This window comes from Arvicola amphibius, chromosome 8 (assembly GCF_903992535.2).
Source record: "Arvicola amphibius chromosome 8, mArvAmp1.2, whole genome shotgun sequence".
Lineage (NCBI taxonomy): Eukaryota > Metazoa > Chordata > Mammalia > Rodentia > Cricetidae > Arvicola > Arvicola amphibius.
Window position 1 is genome coordinate 101,790,053 of NC_052054.1, and position 18,074 is coordinate 101,808,126.

General features: G+C 49.8%; 1 protein-coding gene across 1 annotated transcript; it reads right to left on the reverse strand.

Moving 5' to 3' along the window:
• Window positions 1–6,004: 6,004 nt before the first annotated feature.
• Ackr3 (atypical chemokine receptor 3) lies at window positions 6,005–17,371 on the reverse strand. Its single transcript, XM_038339989.1, has 2 exons — window positions 17,284–17,371; window positions 6,005–7,799 (listed from the first exon to the last, which is right to left on the reverse strand). Exon 2 carries the CDS (start codon window positions 7,756–7,758, stop codon window positions 6,670–6,672), a length of 1,089 nt encoding a protein of 362 aa, XP_038195917.1. The 5' UTR covers window positions 7,759–7,799; window positions 17,284–17,371; the 3' UTR covers window positions 6,005–6,669.
• Between the last annotated feature and the right edge of the window lie 703 nt (window positions 17,372–18,074).

An 18,074-nucleotide genomic window follows, 5' to 3' on the forward strand; every position in this document is an offset into this window, starting at 1 on the left:
CATATACAACACACCAAACAGCACATACATGCCCACACCTCCCATGTATACACAACCCACAGACAATAGTTCACACATACACCATACATATTACTTATACTTGGTACAGACTACCCAGCACTGGCTCCATGCACACTCACACCCCATATATACCATACACACAACGTACATATGACATCACACCACAAATACACATGCACCTGCTCCCAACGCACACATACAACTGAAGGGGCCACACTCTTCCCTCTGAGGCTAGCATTAACTCTGTCATTGTTCTGAGGAAGTGAACAAGGAGCCACCTTCTTACGCCTTTCTCTGCCTCCCCAGTGTTTAAGGACAGCATCGTGAACACTACAGCCCACTCTCAAACAAAAACAAACTCGGGGAACAATATCCACTGCACACTGACCTCACTAGGGAGGCTTTGTTAAATGAAAAAAAAAGGAAACATAGTTGTTTCAAATCTCTATGCAGAAAATCAACCCAAAAGATGCCACCCTGAGCAAGCCGAGTTTGAGTTCCCGTGGAGTCATGAACTTTGGGCATGTCCCTACTTCATAAGGAACCCTTGAGGATCAAGTCCCAGGATGTTCAGGCAGACCAGGTGGAGGCTGCAATCTCCCATCTGGAAAGTCCCAGGCTTTGCTAAGTTCTCTTTTGACTTCCTTGTCCTGGGCTTCATTTTATGTCCCATGAGTGGGGACATAGTGACCTTTGAATCCCTTGTAAAGATAAGCCACCACACAGAGACTGACAGTCCCAGTATTCATTAGGTTTGCTCAACAGACCCCTTCCCCGACCCCCCCCACCCTTCACTCCCCCCCCCCCCGCAAGAACAGTTCAAAAGTGATGGCCTCCTGAGAACTGAGGCTAAGGTCTCAGGTTTGTCCTCGGGTCGGGCCGGCCCTGCAGTTCTAGCCATCGGCAGGGTCCCTGCTCTGCGAGGCCTCCCTGTTTCTCTTATTTAAAGGACCACACCTTCCTCCTAGCTAAGACTCCAGGATGCCCTTCGCCTTGATGCACTCTCGAAGTCTCATGGCTCATCGCCACTGCAGGCCGGGAGCATCTCTAAAGAAAGCGCAGTGGTCTGGCCATCTCTGTACATTAAAGACAAGCGCATTGTGCCATCCACAGTGGGCGTTCCATGAAGCCTGTCCAGCTAGTGATTGAATGAGCGAATGTATGGACGGATGAATGAATTAACAGGAACAAGTGCAGAATAAATCGTCGGCAAAGACATTTCTCAGTCTGCACAGCTGGGCGACCGGCGATTTTTCATTTACACTTCATGCACTGCACGGAATTCAAATTCTCATTACAGTGTGGCGCAGAACGCAGCCCGCACTTTTAACAAGGACCCTGAGAAATGCGACAGTGGGGGAAACCTTTAATGCGTTCTTCCTATTGATTACAGCCCCGTGGAAAGGAATGAAAAGATAGCTTCAAACGCTTTCATATGAAAGGCTAAAAGGAAGCAAATTGTGCACAGCTTGCTAAAGCCAGGCCTCTTCAGACACACCACCGCCACCAACAAGACACGTCTGCTGCCCGCCACATGGCGCGTTGCCCTGCCAACATACATTCTGAGTCACCCAAGCAGATTTAATGCCATCGCCCTGACGACTTTCTCTCTGCCTTTTCTTGTGAGAATTGTTCAAGGGAAGACGCTGACCTACCTAGGAAATGGCTTTATAATCAATTTGTTCCGGAAATAGCTATGGAAATGCAGATGCGCCTGTTTCTCTGCTTCTGGACGTTACATCATGACAAACGTCTGTGAAGTCAAGTGTCCCCCCCCCTCCACACCCCTCAGCCTGTAGGGAGAACTGCCCCTGAGTGGCAGCCAGTCAGAATCCTACATGAAGTGTCTGCGGGCATCAGCATATGAAAGCCCACAGACACGAAGCTGGTGAAGGAGGCAAAACTCCAAAGCTTTCCTTCACTTTGCACATACCCTATAGACAACCATGACCACCCTTATTCAGGATCCTGCCCTGGGCCCATGAATCTCAGAGGCTGAGAAGCAGGACCCTCGGAGATGGAAGCGAGGATCAAGTGGGACACAGAGCAGGGCTGTGTGGATGGCATCTCACAGAGAGCCAGGCGACCAGACACTTCCAGCAGACATCAGACATGCTCAAAGGCATGGGTTACACCTAGGGGCCATACATCGCCATGCTGGTGACAGAATCATAGAGCATCTTGGTCTTCAGTGACGGGAAGACGACTCATGTTGGGGTAGGGGAGGGGGCTTGGCAAATTTCTAAGAACATTAGGGTGGCCCTGCGCAGATCTCCAAATGCATCCCACTCTCTACTCATTCGGGCTGGATTGACTCACAGGTTGGACTGGGTTTCAGGCACATCAACCATCCTCTCAAGAAGGGAAGCAGTGGTAAGAGGTTCCCAGAAGAAATATATGCACTTCACCAAACCTGTCAGAAGCCATGGCATCCATCAGCAATGCCTGATAATGTCCCGTTGGCCCCGTCCACTGACCATGTTCTTTCTGGAGCTATGTATTTATTTGCTTATTTTTTAACATTTATGTATCTGTGTGTGGGAGAGAGTCAGAAGACAACTTGTGACTCTGCTGGTCCACTTTGGATGCTTTCCTCAGACCTGGGATTGTCAGCGGCCCTGCTAAGGAAAGGATTGATATCCTGAAGTCTCAAGTACTACTGGGTAGATAGGATTCCTCATCACCAGACCCAGGGCCTCCTCTTCACCACTCTCTCGGTGTCTAGAGCCTGATGCTTTATTGTTATTGGGTGGTACTGTGCACCGTGGGCTGTTCAGCAGTGGTCCTATCCTCCAACCGCTAGATGCCAGTTTTCCCATCACCCACAAGTCTCACCCAAAATTTGTCTATGTATTGTTACGTGTGTCATGGGACAGTTGCTTCAGCAGAGAAACGCTGGTAGGTAAGCGAGCCTCAAAGGCAAGTGTTCTCTCACCTGTTTCTCTAGAACACCTTATTGTTATGAAAAATATGAAGATGGTCCAGAGAGTGAAGAAGGACCAGCTGCTGTCTTCTGAGTATTTGTAACGAGCCCTTTGTAAGGGCCTTGTGATTTGGTCATCACGGCAACCCTTTGGGACAAGGCATAGCACGTCCCATGCCACAGAAGAGCAACTGAGGCTCAGCAAAGTTACAGCCTCTCTCAGTCCCTGACATGGTGAACAATGATGGGTCTTTTGTTCTGCTCCCAGGACTGCCTCCACCATGAGAGATACAAGTGCCTTCTAGAGGAGGAACCTCAATCACAGCCAGAAGGCTCACGCCAAACTCATCTCAAACCTGACATTGAAAACCCTGTCTGCACGGTGTGTTGGTTACAAGAGCAGTCACGAGTCCAGGCATATCTACCTGTAGGTATATGTATGCAAGTGTGTGAGGGAGTGAGAACCAGAGTAGATATATGTATGCAAGTGTGTGAGAGAGTGAGAACCAGAGGAAGGGAAGTAAATGTTCCTAGGAGGGTAGACCCATGGCCGGGCCTCCCCAGCTATCCCCAACACAGCAAACCACTGCAAAGCCAAGTGGTTCAGGGAAGTCAATTCAGAAAAATGCACTACAGCTGGTCTACAAGCTAATCTAATGAGAATGAGGTTTCTTCTTCCAAAATGACTCCTAGCTTGTGTCAAGTTGACCTAAAACTAGCCAGCCCACCAAATGACAAAATTCCTGGGCCTCTGGTGTCTAGATTTAAGAGAAATTAAGGTCTCTTGATTTCCCTTTTCCTGCCGAGTTCTGCACCATATCCAACCCACTCACATAATCTTCCTTCCGCCTCTTTTGTGCTCACACGTGTAGAGCAGAGCAGAATACCCTTTCCACGTTACAGGATGAGCCACTCCTTGAGCACATTCTACACCCCTTGATTCTGCATTGTCCCATAGTGTCTCATGAGAGGGACTGCAGGAGCCCAAGGTGGGAACTTGGAGTATAAAGAACAGGGATCCATCACCAGGTCTTGAAGCCTCAAGGAGACAAACAGGGGGTTGTAAAATACAGAGAGAGAGAGCTCTGTCACTGAGCCATCTTTGAGATGGAGGTGTCCCCTGCACCCTGGAGACAGCAGACTTGACACGTGTGTCAAGAACCTTGTGGGGGTGATATAGGAAATCCCCTAGGTGCAAAGGCACAGCCTGGCAAACCTTTCTCTGTGTCCCCTCCTGCTCTCACAGGGGGAGGAGACAGCTGGATGACTACCCAGTGACCGTGTAATGTCAAAGTAGAAAGTGCCAAGTAGTCTCAGCAGCATCCCCCCAGGGTCCCACTGGACTAGGACTGACACAGGAGACCTGCCTGAGGACCAGGCAGAGCGGGCATAGCAGGTGCCATTACGGGCAAATGACCATCAAGAACCCTGGCCCAACCCAGCAAGGTACAGCCACCTATGGCTTAACCAGTGCTCCAGAGAAAGGCAGGTCTTCACTGGCCTGCTGACAGGGGCTCCAGCTGCAGGTGAGTTATGTTGAATATTTCCACTGAGTACAAGGCTGAACTGTCGACTCTGGTTCAAGTCCACCCCTCCTCCTTCAACACTCCCCCTTCCCCTTGAGTTCACTTCTTAAAGAGAGCGTGTTTCTGCTCATTGGAACTACTTGAAACCTCAGAGCAGATCTGAGGTCCCTGTTTATTATCAGGGACCCACACTAGGCTGCAATTTTCCCTGACTTTGCATGGCCATTTTTCTTATTCTCCTTTCTCAGTGGTTTTTACCTATTGCTGGACTATTATCTCATTGTCTATTTTATTGCTGTCTAAGCAGAATATCCTTTGGATCAAGGCCAATTGTTCAAGCACTGAAGACTGTAGGTGTGTGTCCAGCAGGCCGTAATACAAGTTACAGCCCTTATACAAAATTTCCAGGCATGAAGACCTTCGCAGGATATAGGTGCCCTGCAGCTGACATGGTTCATATGTCCCTGGGGACCTCTAAGGCCACTGGCTGTGAATGGGGGAAAGCCCATGTACACAGGGGCTTTCCTATAGAAGGGCGGCTGCAGGCTCTCCAGATCAGCGCTTTTGACTTTGATCAATCTGTGCAAGGGTTCACAGCCCCCATGCAGATAATCCTCGGAGCTGGAGCAGGTGAGGGCGGTCTTGGCAGCCAGCCTATCTCTGAGCTCCTGCTTACAACACTGGCCTGCTGACACCTCTGGTGTTCCCTTAGCTTCATGGAGAATGGGTGAGGGCAGGAGCCCCCAATTCAAAAGAACACTTGCAAACGCACTGTAGTGTGAATTAATGCACAGACTAGGAACTCACAGCCTGTATTTTCTAAGGTGGGGGTGCAGGGTCAAAGCCCCTTTTGGAGACCAAGACTTACTACACAGACCTGGAGCTCACTATGTAGATCAGGTTGGCCCTGGCCTTGACCTCACAGATCCACCTGTCTCTGCCTCCAGAGTGCTGGACTTAAAGATGTTTGTGATTGGCAAGTCACAGAGCATACGTAACCCACTGCTGTATCCTGTAGGAAGAACGGGAAAGCGGCACCACACTCTATGCCCTCAGCAAGGTGGTCTTAATGGACATGTGACTGTGGACCATGGCAGACGTTAAGATGAGGACCAGAGTTCCTGGGGAGTGGACAGCGGGCAGCCTATCTTTTACAGCAAGTTCTACCCAACAGCCATGGAGCCACACCCACCCTTGCCTTCCTTATCCTCCCCCAAACTCATCACTGCCTGAAAATGGCCCTTCAGGAATGAAGCAATAGTGCTCACCCTGCCCAGATGCTGCCCTTACACCCAATCCAGCCCCCGAGCCCCACAGCGGGCTGTAAGGCGGTTCTCTCTCACTGAATATCGTTCTTGCGTGTGCGGCCACACACATCCCACTCTACACACACATCCATCCAGGCATGCCATCCAAAGCCCAAGCACACTTTCAAAACGGAGACACAGATGCAGTCCTTAGGAAACAAAATCTTTATTAAAAAAATAACTTACAAATAAAGAGAACACTCTGTTCCCTTTGTTCATGGGTTTGCAGCCAGAAACATAACTCTACAATACGGTTCATGTCACAAACTGCACTGCTGGGCAGTTTTGTTCCATATCCTGTGCGGGCACAAAACACCACACAGATATAAAACTATTGTAAATAAAATATTTCAGCCAAGACTGGCATAAATTTATACATATATATTCATATATATATAATTTCAAATCAGCTAACAATTAATGTCATCCTTAGTCAAAACTCAAGTCCAGCTAATCTGAGGCCTACATGGTCTGAATACAACACCTCCCATACAATATTTAAAATATATTTAACTTTCAAATACATTTATAAGGTACATCCATAGTGAGGAAATAAAGTCTTAAAACTTAAATACAAAAGCCTCCAAGTAAAAACTTGAGGAGACATAGAAGGTTCTATTGTACAGATGTTCATGAGCCTATCCTGCTGCTGGCTTTGATACACAGCTCTGGCTGCACAGCACAGCCCTGCCTGCTGCAAGCTGTCAGGGTGAGCGTCCCGGTGACAGCCATCTTGCCTGGAGAAGGAAAGACAGGAAGCATAGTCACGCACCTTCTTCTCTTCATGAAACCCAAGCAACCGGACCCAAAGCTACATCGCTTTCTTCTAGAAACCACAGGGCCCAGCTTCCCACTTGCCACACGCAGACATCCCCAGCCCTCTGCAGAGCCATCACTTGGTGTTCTGTTCCAGAGCCGAGTACTCGGTCTCTGACACTCGGGAGGCGTCGATGAGCTTGGTGAGGCCCGTCTTGGCTGAGTACTTGAAGATGAAGGCCTTCATCAACTCGTACCTGTAGTTGCGGTTGATGAAGCTGTAGAGGACCGGGTTGACGCAGCAGTGCACCAGGGACAGGCACTGCGTGACATGCAGCGCCGTGAAGAGCACGTTCTCCAGCTGGCAGGTGAATGGGATGTAGTGTAAGATGGAGAAGACGTCCAGGAGAACCACGGCGTGGTACGGCAACCAACACACCAGGAAGACCACCACGTAGGAGAAGATGATCTTCCGACTGCTGTGCTTCTCTTGGTCGCCTGACGCTGACATGGCTCTGGCGAGCAGGAAGTAGAAGATAGCGATGATGGTGAAGGGAACAGCAAAACCCAAGATGACGGAGACCAGCTCCATGCCTATCAGCCACTCCTTGATGCTGTGCTCGGGGTAGAAGGACCGGCAGTAGGTCTCATTGTTCGAAGCAGACGTGACTGTCTTCAGGTAGTAGGTATCAGGCAGGGACACAAAGAAGGCCAACAGCCACACCAAGACGCAGACAACACGGCGTGCCATCTTCTTCTTATAGCTAGAGGAGCTAGTGAAGTAGGTGATGGAGAGATAGCGGTCCACACTCATACAGGCGAGGAAGAAGATGCTCCCGAAAAGATTGATGGAGAAGATGAGGTGTGTGACCTTGCACGTAAGCTCACCCATGGGCCACTGGTTATGTTGCACAAGACTAACCACCCAGACGGGGATGGTGATGACAACCCACAGGTCTGCAATGGCCAGGTTCAAGATGTAGCAGTGTGTATCATAGCCTGTGGTCTTGGCCTGGATGTTCACCCAGACCACCACAGAGTTGGCAATCATGCCAATCACGAAGATGAAAATGTAGATGAAGGAGAGGGTGTACAGTAGCACGCTCTTGTTGGGCATAGGGGGGCACTGCACCGTGTCCACCACAATGCAGTCACTGCTGTTGCAGGGCCAGTTGATGTCGGAGTAGTTCCCAGGCTCCGTGTAGTCAAACAGATGCACATCCATGGTCTGGAAGGGAGCCACCAAAGGACCTACAGCAAAGGAAACTGGACAGACAAAGAGACAAGATCATTTCACAAGGAAAACCTCAGGGCTCGGCCAAAACATACTTCTGGGGTCCTGAGCATGCTCATCTGTTTGGCTTTTGCTTTATGATGTCTTCAGAAAGAAAGGAGGAAAGAATTCGCGGACTAAAAGAAGCAAAATCAAACACACACCAGCTACAGCTACATGAGGCCGGAGGGAGGCTGTGCTTGTTTTCTGTGTATTTCCTCGGCTGTGTTACGGAGGCATCAGCTTGGCTGTATCCTGGGTGTGAAATCAACATGATACAGGGGCCAAAGAAATGTCAGACAGTGGAGCCCTGGACACAGCAATGCTGATGGCCTGCCTGTGCTCAGCAGGAGTCCACAAGAGCCATTTTACTGACATCCCCAAGAGTGGCAGGGTTGATTTGCTCCTGGCATGAAAATTACAAGTGTATTGCTTTGGTGTCTTTAATGAAAGCACTTTAAATTCTCTTCCAAATTGCATTTAAAATGCAACTCTCCTTTTAGCCATTTTTCAATACCCATCTGCTAACCTGGACCCTCCCTGGGTCCTCCCCTGCCCTCAACTGACAGTCATGAAGGCCACAGGAAACACAGCCAGCATGTATGGAATGCCCTGCCATCTTATTGGACCCCACACTTGCAGACTCTGGGTTTGCTGGGAGTTTTTCAGCCAAGGGCCAGCAGCCAGCTGCCTCAAGCACTCAGCATTTGCCTGGTTTTCCATTCCTTCCTTGCTCTATGGACTCAAGAGCACGATGTGCCAAGACCCAAAGCACAGAAGCCACCAGCCACCTACTGTGTATCTGGAGGGCTGGTGAGCTCGCTGACCTGTCTGACTGGAGGCCAAAACTCTTAGCTGTCATCATGTCACACCTAGTGAGAATATGACCCCAGGGTAGCACTATGCCTGCGGTGATTTCTCCGCAGACACTGTAGGAACTGCCGGGAGCTGTTCTCTACTGCCCATCTGTTCATGGTTCTGAGACAATCGCCCATGTCATCACAGCCAAGCTACACTGCAGGACCAGAAAGAAGAGGCATCCAGTCACTGGTAATAACTGACACAGGCAAGCTTGTCTTTCAGGTTCACTTGCGGTGGCCTCTAAGAGACACATGAGAATTCCCATGGGATAGCAATTTGTGGGCCGGTGCCAAGGTGGCTGACCCCAAGGTATGAAAAACCACCAGATCCACGATTGGACATACCTTGGTTAGAATTATGGCTTCTCAATCATATGTAAACTAAGATTTAACCACCTGTGTCTGCTGTCCCAGGACTGAAGGGCACAACACAGAATCTGAGAACCCACCTATGCTCCACAAAACCTCACCCCCAGCACCTGCCAGGACACAGGACTCTCCAGAAGGAAGTTATCCCTCACTGCAGCCTGACCTCACTAACTTGAATGCTGGCGATGCGCTCTTAGGAGTACTAAGTCCCCAGCAGAGGCAAAGTCAAGAGTTTGCAGGCAAGCGCAAGTCAAAGGCCTTTCTCCTTTGAGACACTGGGAAGAGAATCTTGAAAAGAAATGACTTCTGATGCCACCTAGGATCACACCACACCCCCAACCCACAGCAGATTATTCGCCCCTGAACCCCAGTTAAGGGAGATGGCCTGAAGGCTCGGAGGGGGCTTCCTTCCTGGCCACCTAACTAGACTCCATGTCCTCAGCTGCTGATTGAAGGTCTTGCCTTCTGAATGGGGAGCTTTGCCTCTTCCTCTTCAGAGCATCTCCCATGGATGGAGTGGACAATGGTCCTTAGAGATATCCTGGCAGGCGGACCCAGAGCCCATGCAGTTTAGAAGGTGCTGGTTCTGTCCTATGACACAGCTCTGTGAGCTTCAGAAGAGCACCAGCTGTCGGGCCTGCGGAAAGCATGTTCCAAAGGACGGGGTCTCTGTGACCTGTTAGAATAGCCTCTGATAAAGGGTCAGCCCCCGGTGGCTTAGAACTGTACACAAACACACACACACACACACACACACACACACACACGCGCGCGCGCGCGCACACACACACACACACACAGCACCTGCTGGCTCTGCACTCTGAATTTCTTACTTAGAAGGAATGACCAAGAATTGCATCCTTCATGACTCCAGAGCAAAGATCTATTTTCTTTTCACTGGGTTTCATTAAAATAAGACACATGGGAGCACACACCTATAACCCTAGCACTCAGGAGATGGGAGCAAGAAGATCCAGAGTTCAAGGTTAGCCTCCACCATATAAGAAGTTGGAGGCCAGTCTGGACTACAAGAGACACAGTCTAGACAAGAGCCATCTCAGTCTCCTCTGACCCAGAGTCTCTAGAGAGCATCAGGGATTGGAAAAAAAAATATTCCCAGGCCCACAAGCAAAAGGAAGGAAGGCCATGGGCACCACGAAATGCTTGGCTGACAGTGGTGTGGGCCCGTCCTTGACCTATTGATCCAGCCTGTGGTTTCAGTAATCACAGCCACGGAGGCTGAAAATCCCAAAGAACTGGCTTCAAGCCTAGATGACTTGACCTTGGATCTGAACCTGTCCTACTTCTCTCTCCACATCAGGAGGCAGTCCCCTGCTTCCCACTTCTCTTGCCTCCAGTGTCCAGGCATGCGTAGTGCTGGCAATGGTCCACAAAGGCCCCATGCAACACAGGGGACAGGAAACGGTGTCTGCCTTCTGTATTCCTCCACTGTCCCTGCAGAATTAACTCTCTGGCTCTCAGGTGCCTTTGCTAATAATCTTGGCTTTGCTGGGATTTAGAACAGCCGTGGATAGTAGCATGGACTGGAGGGCCTTCACCCAGCCCTTTGGCTTCTGGCTTTTACCTTTGGGAAAAGATCCTTGGTTTCATGACCACTGGGCTCCAGAGACAAAGGAGTATTTCATGGGCAGGCACAGAGTCCCAACCACACCTGCCAGTCTGTCCCTACTTCTGAGGCTCCTCAGCATGATGGAAGAGTCTCAAGTAGGAGCAAAGCTGTTAAGGTACCATTCTGAAGGACAGAGCTGAAGCAGGTAACCCCTCCAAGCACTGTGACTAACAGTCACCTATTGTGGGCAGCACACATCCCAGCCAGTCGAAGCTAGAAAGTCTCACCCTGACCGCCCCTACCTTCCCCTGGCCCCTGACTGGATGTCTCCTCCCTGCCAGAGAAGGCTCCTGGAAACCAGACAAAAGGCAGCAACCAGACCCACTCTGCTTCCAACAGGTGACTAAAGCAAAAACAAAGATGCCAAAGGGTCACCTACAGCCTGGCCTTCATCATCTGGACATCTTGCATGTATTAGATTCTAGCAACAAATAAGACTGATTCGAGAAAGAAAATGATAACTGGACAATCCATCTGTTGTTTTGGGGACAACAAAAACTGCATGTCATGTGGGTGTGGTCTGCAGCCACGGGCCCTTTGCAGGACATCAGGTGTGTACCCTCCTAACATTAGTAATGCCTGCCCATCACTGAAGCAAAGAGCCCTCCTCCATTTCTGGCTTAATCCTCAGCAAATGACCTTCAGCGTTTTTGACAGAAGCAGAATCAGGACATGGTGAACGGAATGGCATCTGCCCACAGTCCTTGGACTCCAATCGTCCTGGACAAGCTCTCCGAGCAATCTGAAAGTGAAGGCTAGTGGGAGGAAAACGAGACTCTCCCCCACCTCCCAGAGAGCTCTGCATGGGGACCTGGACTCCCTGGAGCGGACACAGGGGATTCCCGGGTAGTTCATGAAGAAGACTACATTCCACACAGATCTGGATGGGCAGGGATTTGTGTCCAGAATTAATGTCTCCTGGCCATCGTGACTGCTCGGTTTCCCCATCTTGCCCAGTCACCTGCCGCTGCAATCAACCCTGTTCCTTCCCTGCTGTCTTTAGGTCAGAAACTAGGAGCGATTTGTGGGGTACCCCTGCACACGGTCTCACGTTTTGTTCCCTCAAAGTTCACCCCTGGGAAGGCCAGGATGAAACCCAACTCTGATGCTTTCCCAATTCCAGTGTACCACATCTGGATAGGGAGAAGCAGAGCCTTGGAATGATGATTTTATTCTATGATTTTACAAGTTCATAAACATCTTCTTGAGATACCCACGTGTCCTCAAATATACACCTTAGGTATCTACTAAAGCCAAATTTGCTTACCAGCCAAAATTGCTGACAGCATAAATGTTCAACAATTGCAGACTAGTGCAATAAAGCGTGGTGGTGCATCCACTGTTTGGAATACAACACAGCTGTAAAGGGGGAGGGGAAGCGGGGGAGGGTGGGAGAGGAGGCAGGCTACTTTTAAGAACAAGGGCAGTAAATGGCACGCACCATTGAGCGAAAGGCAAGAAGCAGCAGCTGCGCAGCAGCCTGCAACACAATCCCACTGATGTCAGAGAAAAGGCAAAATCACCAGCGGTTTATATGCAAATGCACGCCTATAAAGACACGGACAAAGATCTACAATGACGAGAAGACGCTGGGCGGGGGAAGTAAAGAGAAGGCGAATGCAGAGGCAGCCTTGGCATTTTTACTCCAGAAAAAAAAAAAAAACGCCCAAATGATTGGCAAATTTACATCAAAATTATGCAAATTTTAACAGAGGGAGGAATGAGCCACTGACCATCAAAGGTCCCTGCTCTGCTTTTCTGGGACCAGAGATTAACTAAAACGGGAGTGTCTGTCTGGGCTCCCTCTTCCCAAGACTGCCTCTCTTAGTTCATCCAGTCTTGTCTGCCAGGGGCATTGCCCATTATCCACACATAGACATCACCCACATCTGTCCAGCTCTCCCATAGGTTCACAGCCTATCAAGTGGTTCAGCCATGCCTCCCAGTCCCACTGGCCCGGGAGTCCTCTCTGTGAAGTGGAAGTCATTCTCAGAGATATGCCTCTCACTTCTAAGGTTCACTGCTCTCCATAAAATGTCCTGGATCACACCCAGCTGCTGCGAGCAGCCTGCGGTATCCAGCTGTTTTCAAATGGCTCGCCTAAGCTCCCTAGCATGCCGGGACAGCACCAGAATTAGAAGCATCCAAATTTAGAGTCTCCATGGGGTGGTGGTTTGGGCTGCGATCCATATGTCCTTATCCCCAGAAAGATCCTTCGAGAGAGTGCCAAGTGTGTTCAGGTGTCTGGCTAAGGCTCCCCAAATTGCCTCAACATGTTCGCCACATCCCATCGGAGAGCGGAAGACCCTTCTCAGCCTGGTTCTGTCCTGCTATGTACTGCAAAGCTGTCCACGTTGCTGCTCATCTCCTCCCCATCAGGTCACATTCACCTTTGTCCCACCAATGGAGCACAGGGACCTGACAAGCAGCCCTGCTCCAAGGAGGTCAGCAGCCTGGGCAACACTGAGCTGCAGTCCTTTGCCAGCTCATTCAGCTGATCTTCTTCACAGAGGCACCGCTCTGGGGCAGGTGAAGGTGTCAAACCAGGTCTACCCCCCACACACCCCAGGACCCACCATCTAAACAAGGCCAGCAGGGAGGCACGAAGGCTTGCCACCCTCCCAGGCATGGGTTCATCCTTCAGTAGGAAGGTGGGGAACCTTCAGGAGAAGGGAGGCAGATCAGGGACAACACAGGGACCTTGCTGAAAGGTGAGTCACCGTCTTCATGGAGGCAAGCAGAGAGCAGAGATGACCTTGACCTATGGACAAGGAGATCTGGCTTTAGCCCGTCTATGCCAGCACAGGTTTAGAGAAAGGTCACGGCTTTGGGATACAGAGGGTTTAAAGACAGAGGTGCCACACAGTTGAGTTGAGAAGGCCTGGCCCAAGATCCTCCCACCCCCCGGGACAAACACTTGCTTCCCCACTGAAGTCAGATAAGATACTGTGTTCCCAGCCCCAATGACCCAGGACCTACTAGGAAACAAGAGGCGACCTGGGCCCATCAGACCACTGTCTCCACTTCCTTCACAGATTTTCCACAACACGTGACCCGTGTCCCACATGGAACTTCCCAGAGAAAGTGTGGGCTCAAACCAGGAGGTGACATTTGTCCAGCTGTCTTCAAATATCTACGCTTCTGGAAACAGGTCAGGGCAGGTGGCAAGACAGAGGGATGGAAACAGAAGCGGGTACGGGCTGCACCTTGTCCACACTCCAGCTCAGCGGTTCCCACTTGGGTCCTGTGCTGTAGGCACAGGGTTTCCCTTTGGCTGGAGAGTCCACACAGAGGGTGCTGCTGACGCGGGCCAGTCTGGCCACCTCTGCAGAACTGTGAAGCAACTGCTCACCAAGGAGGTGATGGCTGCAGTGTTGCGGATGAATCAAATCCTCCAGAAAGTCTACTTAAAACCCATGCCCAACCCGGGTGACATCCGCCCAGGCAGCTCTCCATGGCCAAATACTTGTCTTGAGTGCAGAAAGGGACTCCTATCCCCCAGCACGGAGCCAACAGGAAACAATGCTGTCTCAACCACACATTTGCTGTGGCCCTGAGTGACCTTAATTCATATAAGTAAGGAACTGCTTTGAATTATTTGAGAACTCAAAAAATAATAAATACAGAGAGAAAAATCCACACCCTGATTCCGATACAGGCCACCTATCCCAGGGGATCTTGGCTGAACTTTCCACCAACACAGGAGAGGGCCTCCTTCACTGTGAGCACTCACCAGACTTAAAGGAACGTCCCATCCAGAAACCGGATCAGAGCCATTGTGCTCAGGAGCCCAAGGGAGCAGAGTCTGCATGTAGTGGAGAGATCTTGCCATCCCTGTACCACACAAAGGCTGCCAGCTGGCAGGATATCACCAGAGACTGCATTCCCACCAGCTTAAGACCTGGGCAAGACAATGGGAGGTCCAGAGTTCCCAAGACCACACTATGGGAGCTTGGGTTCTTCCTATATATCACCCTCCAGAGTGTCAGAACCAATAGCAAAACTAGAAGATCCAGTGGGCACAACCTTCAAACTCAGCTTCCCATGCTACCCAGTAGCAATTCAAGGCTGCCCGAGACAGCCTCCATCTCTCCCAGCTAGGGGATACAGAATAAAACACTGTCCACTGTCCACGTCCCACCTACTTGTTCTCTGCAAAACTGTGACCACAATATTTCACAACGCCTGGGAGGTGCTTATTACAAATAAAAATAAAAGTAGAGTCTGGGGGAGGGCAGGCTAGCTGTCTCCTTCTTAAACATTTCTAAGTGAGTAAATTCTTAGCCAGAAAAGCATCAACTATCCCCTGCAGAAAATGTCCTTGGCCTGACACCTGGTCCCCTCTGTTTATTTAGGCTGTTTGCTTTCATTGTAATCGAAGATAGGTGTCCCAGTGCCTGGGGACTTTGAAAACGCTCATCACTACACATGATTATCAATTTTATCTAAACACAGAGATTTCAATTACAAGACTTTTTGTTTATTTACTTATTTTGAGGCATGGTATGTATGCTATGTAATCCAAGCTGGCCTCAAACTCACTGCAATCCTACTGCCTCAGCTTCTAGACCTCTAGAGTGTTGGGATTACAGGCATGCACTCACCTAACAAGCAACAAGAAGCATTTTAATACGTTGCCAGTCCTTAAGAATCCCTGGACTGCTTAGTTTAAAAATACAAATGCCTTCAGGCTCAAATTCCATTCTGTTTGCAATAAAACCTGGGAGAAAAAAAATAAAAGTTCTGAAATCTCTGAGGTCCTTTTGTCCTCCCTCAGTGACTCTTAAAGTTTATAAAGTAGTGTCCCTTCTGCCTCAGCTCTGAGAACCTCCAGCTAACTTCCCTATGTGGATTGGAAAATAAGAGCTCTTTGCCTCAAATCCTCACACAAAAAGCCACTGTTCTGATTAACCAGGGTGTTTCGTGCTTTTTTTTTCCTTTTCCATCTAGAAAGCCTATCCTTGGCCCAGCTCTGGGCCTGATTAGAAATCATAATACCTTCTTAGCTCTCTAAGGACTCGCTATTAATTCTGAATAAGCTAACCTCCAAAGTTCTGACTCGGTTAAGCACAAGCATGCTGCCGTGTAACTTTCTGGAACCTTAAAATATATGTCCATGTGACTGCACCGTGCATACCCCTTTAAAAGCAAGCTGGAGACGGAGCAGAGCAACAGGCAGCAGGCAGGCAGTCAACTTCTCCAGCTTTTACACCTCTCTTTGCAGACAGCTCCCTCCTGCCCCTGCTGCCTCCTGGAGGCAGTGGCTGAGCTCAACCACAGAGTAACGATCGGTGTTTACTGCTCAGACGGGGGAAATTGGTGCAAAATGTTTCCAAGCTGAAGCTTGCGCTCTGCTCCTACCGAGTTGTCGCTCCATCTGGAGCAAGCTCTTATTCAGACCGGAGAAAGACCGGGGCTTTCTCCATTTTAAAATCTGCTGCAAACCACGCACAAAAACTAGACACCCCGCCCCCCTTTCCCCGCACGCGCACCCCGCTCTCCTTTCTGGTCCTACCCATTTGAGCTCCACATTCTCCTGAACTAAATGCACACAAAGCCAGCATCTGCTTCTTCAAAGAAAAACAGAAAGTTTCCACACTGGCACAGTGCAGACTGAGGTTTCCGAGATGCCGCTGCCCCCAGACACCTTAAAAAAAGATGCTCACTCCCACTCCGGAGAAATTAATTGATCCTGTTGTGAGCATATGAATGGAGAGAGACACAGAGAGAAAGAGAAAGAAGGAGGAAGAGACAGCCAGTCTGCCTTTCACAGCTGCCTCATTCTCCGAGCAGCAAGCAGCCAGGAGTCTTGGCTGACCACCCGCCCCTGACCTCCCTTTCTGCTGACCTCACTCCCAGGCACCCCGTGAACCTTTACCGCACCCTATCAAAACTCCCCAATACTCACAGTTTACTTGGAGAGAAGACTGAAGTTATAAAATACTACACGTTTTTGTGCCCGTCCCCCCCCCCAATTGAAGTTGAACAATACTTTCTCAGAATGAGATTAGCAGGTACGCAATGAAGATGAGCTGTATTTAACAATCACGTTTACAACTTTCAGAGAATTTCCCCTAAAGCACCAAGTTTAAACCCATCCTAGATTCAGACACACTTAGCCCGGTTGTCTGGTTTACTGGAGGACACCTCTGAACACAGCATATGCCCTTCTGAAAGTATGTTTATGTTTTTACAGCCAGTTCTAAGTACTTCCAATCTGATAATTCGAAGCAGAACAGGTAAACAGTGGTACCAAGCTCACCCCAAGCCAGTTTTGGGCAAGCTGAATGGGGCATTCCCTATTCTCTCCAAAGTTCCTCTGCCTCCTGGAACTTAAGTACTCACAGCAACAAATCAGAGTCCAGTAGCAAACAAGTACACACGGAGATTTCCCTCCACCAGTGACTGAACTCGGATCCCCCAAATCAGGAGTAGTTTGCAATGCAGGAATGAAGCAGTCAATCACCCTGAGTTTTCAAAACCAAACTTGCCGGCTCAAAAGCCACCAGCTCAGGGAGCCAAGCGTTCTGTGAAAAAGCCCAGTTCCTGTAAGAACAGAAGCCCTGCCCCTTGCTGTCGTTGCTCAGCAAAGCTGACGCAGAAAAACCGCTTTCTTACCTCAGGGCTGCCTGGGCTGTGGTTTGCCTTCCTGGCTGCGAGCGCTACAGGCTCCTTCAGTGCTGAGCAGTTTGTAGCAACTGAGATCTCTCAGGCTCCGGACTTGCCTTTTATATACATTGCAGGAAGGCGCCTCTAGGTGGCAGTTTTGCAACCCTCATCACTCTCCCTCCCTCCCTCCCTCCCTCCCTCCCTCCCTTCCTCCCACCACCGCACAGCATGCACGCTAGTACACGGGCACACGCCCTCCTGCAACCCTCTCTGGGTTGTTGTTTTCTGCACAAACACACTCTTGGGAGCCTTCAACCTCCCTGCCTTTGCAAAGTCTAGACCCCATGGGGGGAAATGTCAACAGAAGAAAAACCAAAAGAGATCATAGTGCTTTGCAAAATAATCAAATATTGATCTGGTTTCAGGTATATCTTTAATAATCTCATGAGCATGGGGGGGGGGGGAGTTCCTTTGAATGCCTGTAGCTTCAGGGAAGATTTTGTCCCCAAGACAGATTACTCTGAACTTCTGAACTTTGGTGTTGATTTGTCAAGCTTACCCTTTTCTTTGTCGATGCCTCTGAAACAGAAGTCACACTTTGGAAAGGGAACAATTAATCAGCCCTGTACTGCATCACCCAGAAGTGAGGGGAAGTGCCTTTCGGCTGGATTCTGCTGGAACTCTTACACAAAGTCCTTGAGACCCTCTCAAGACCGTGTTCTACAGAGCAGAACAACGCCAGTCACTGATAAGGTTTTGTCCCAGGTGAGGTAGCAGCCCTTTATCACCACGGTGAGGTT

Coding starts and splice junctions, on each gene's coding strand:
- Ackr3 (XM_038339989.1), bottom strand. CDS start 7,758: ATGGATGTGCATCTGTTTGACTACACGGAGCCTGGGAACTACTCCGAC.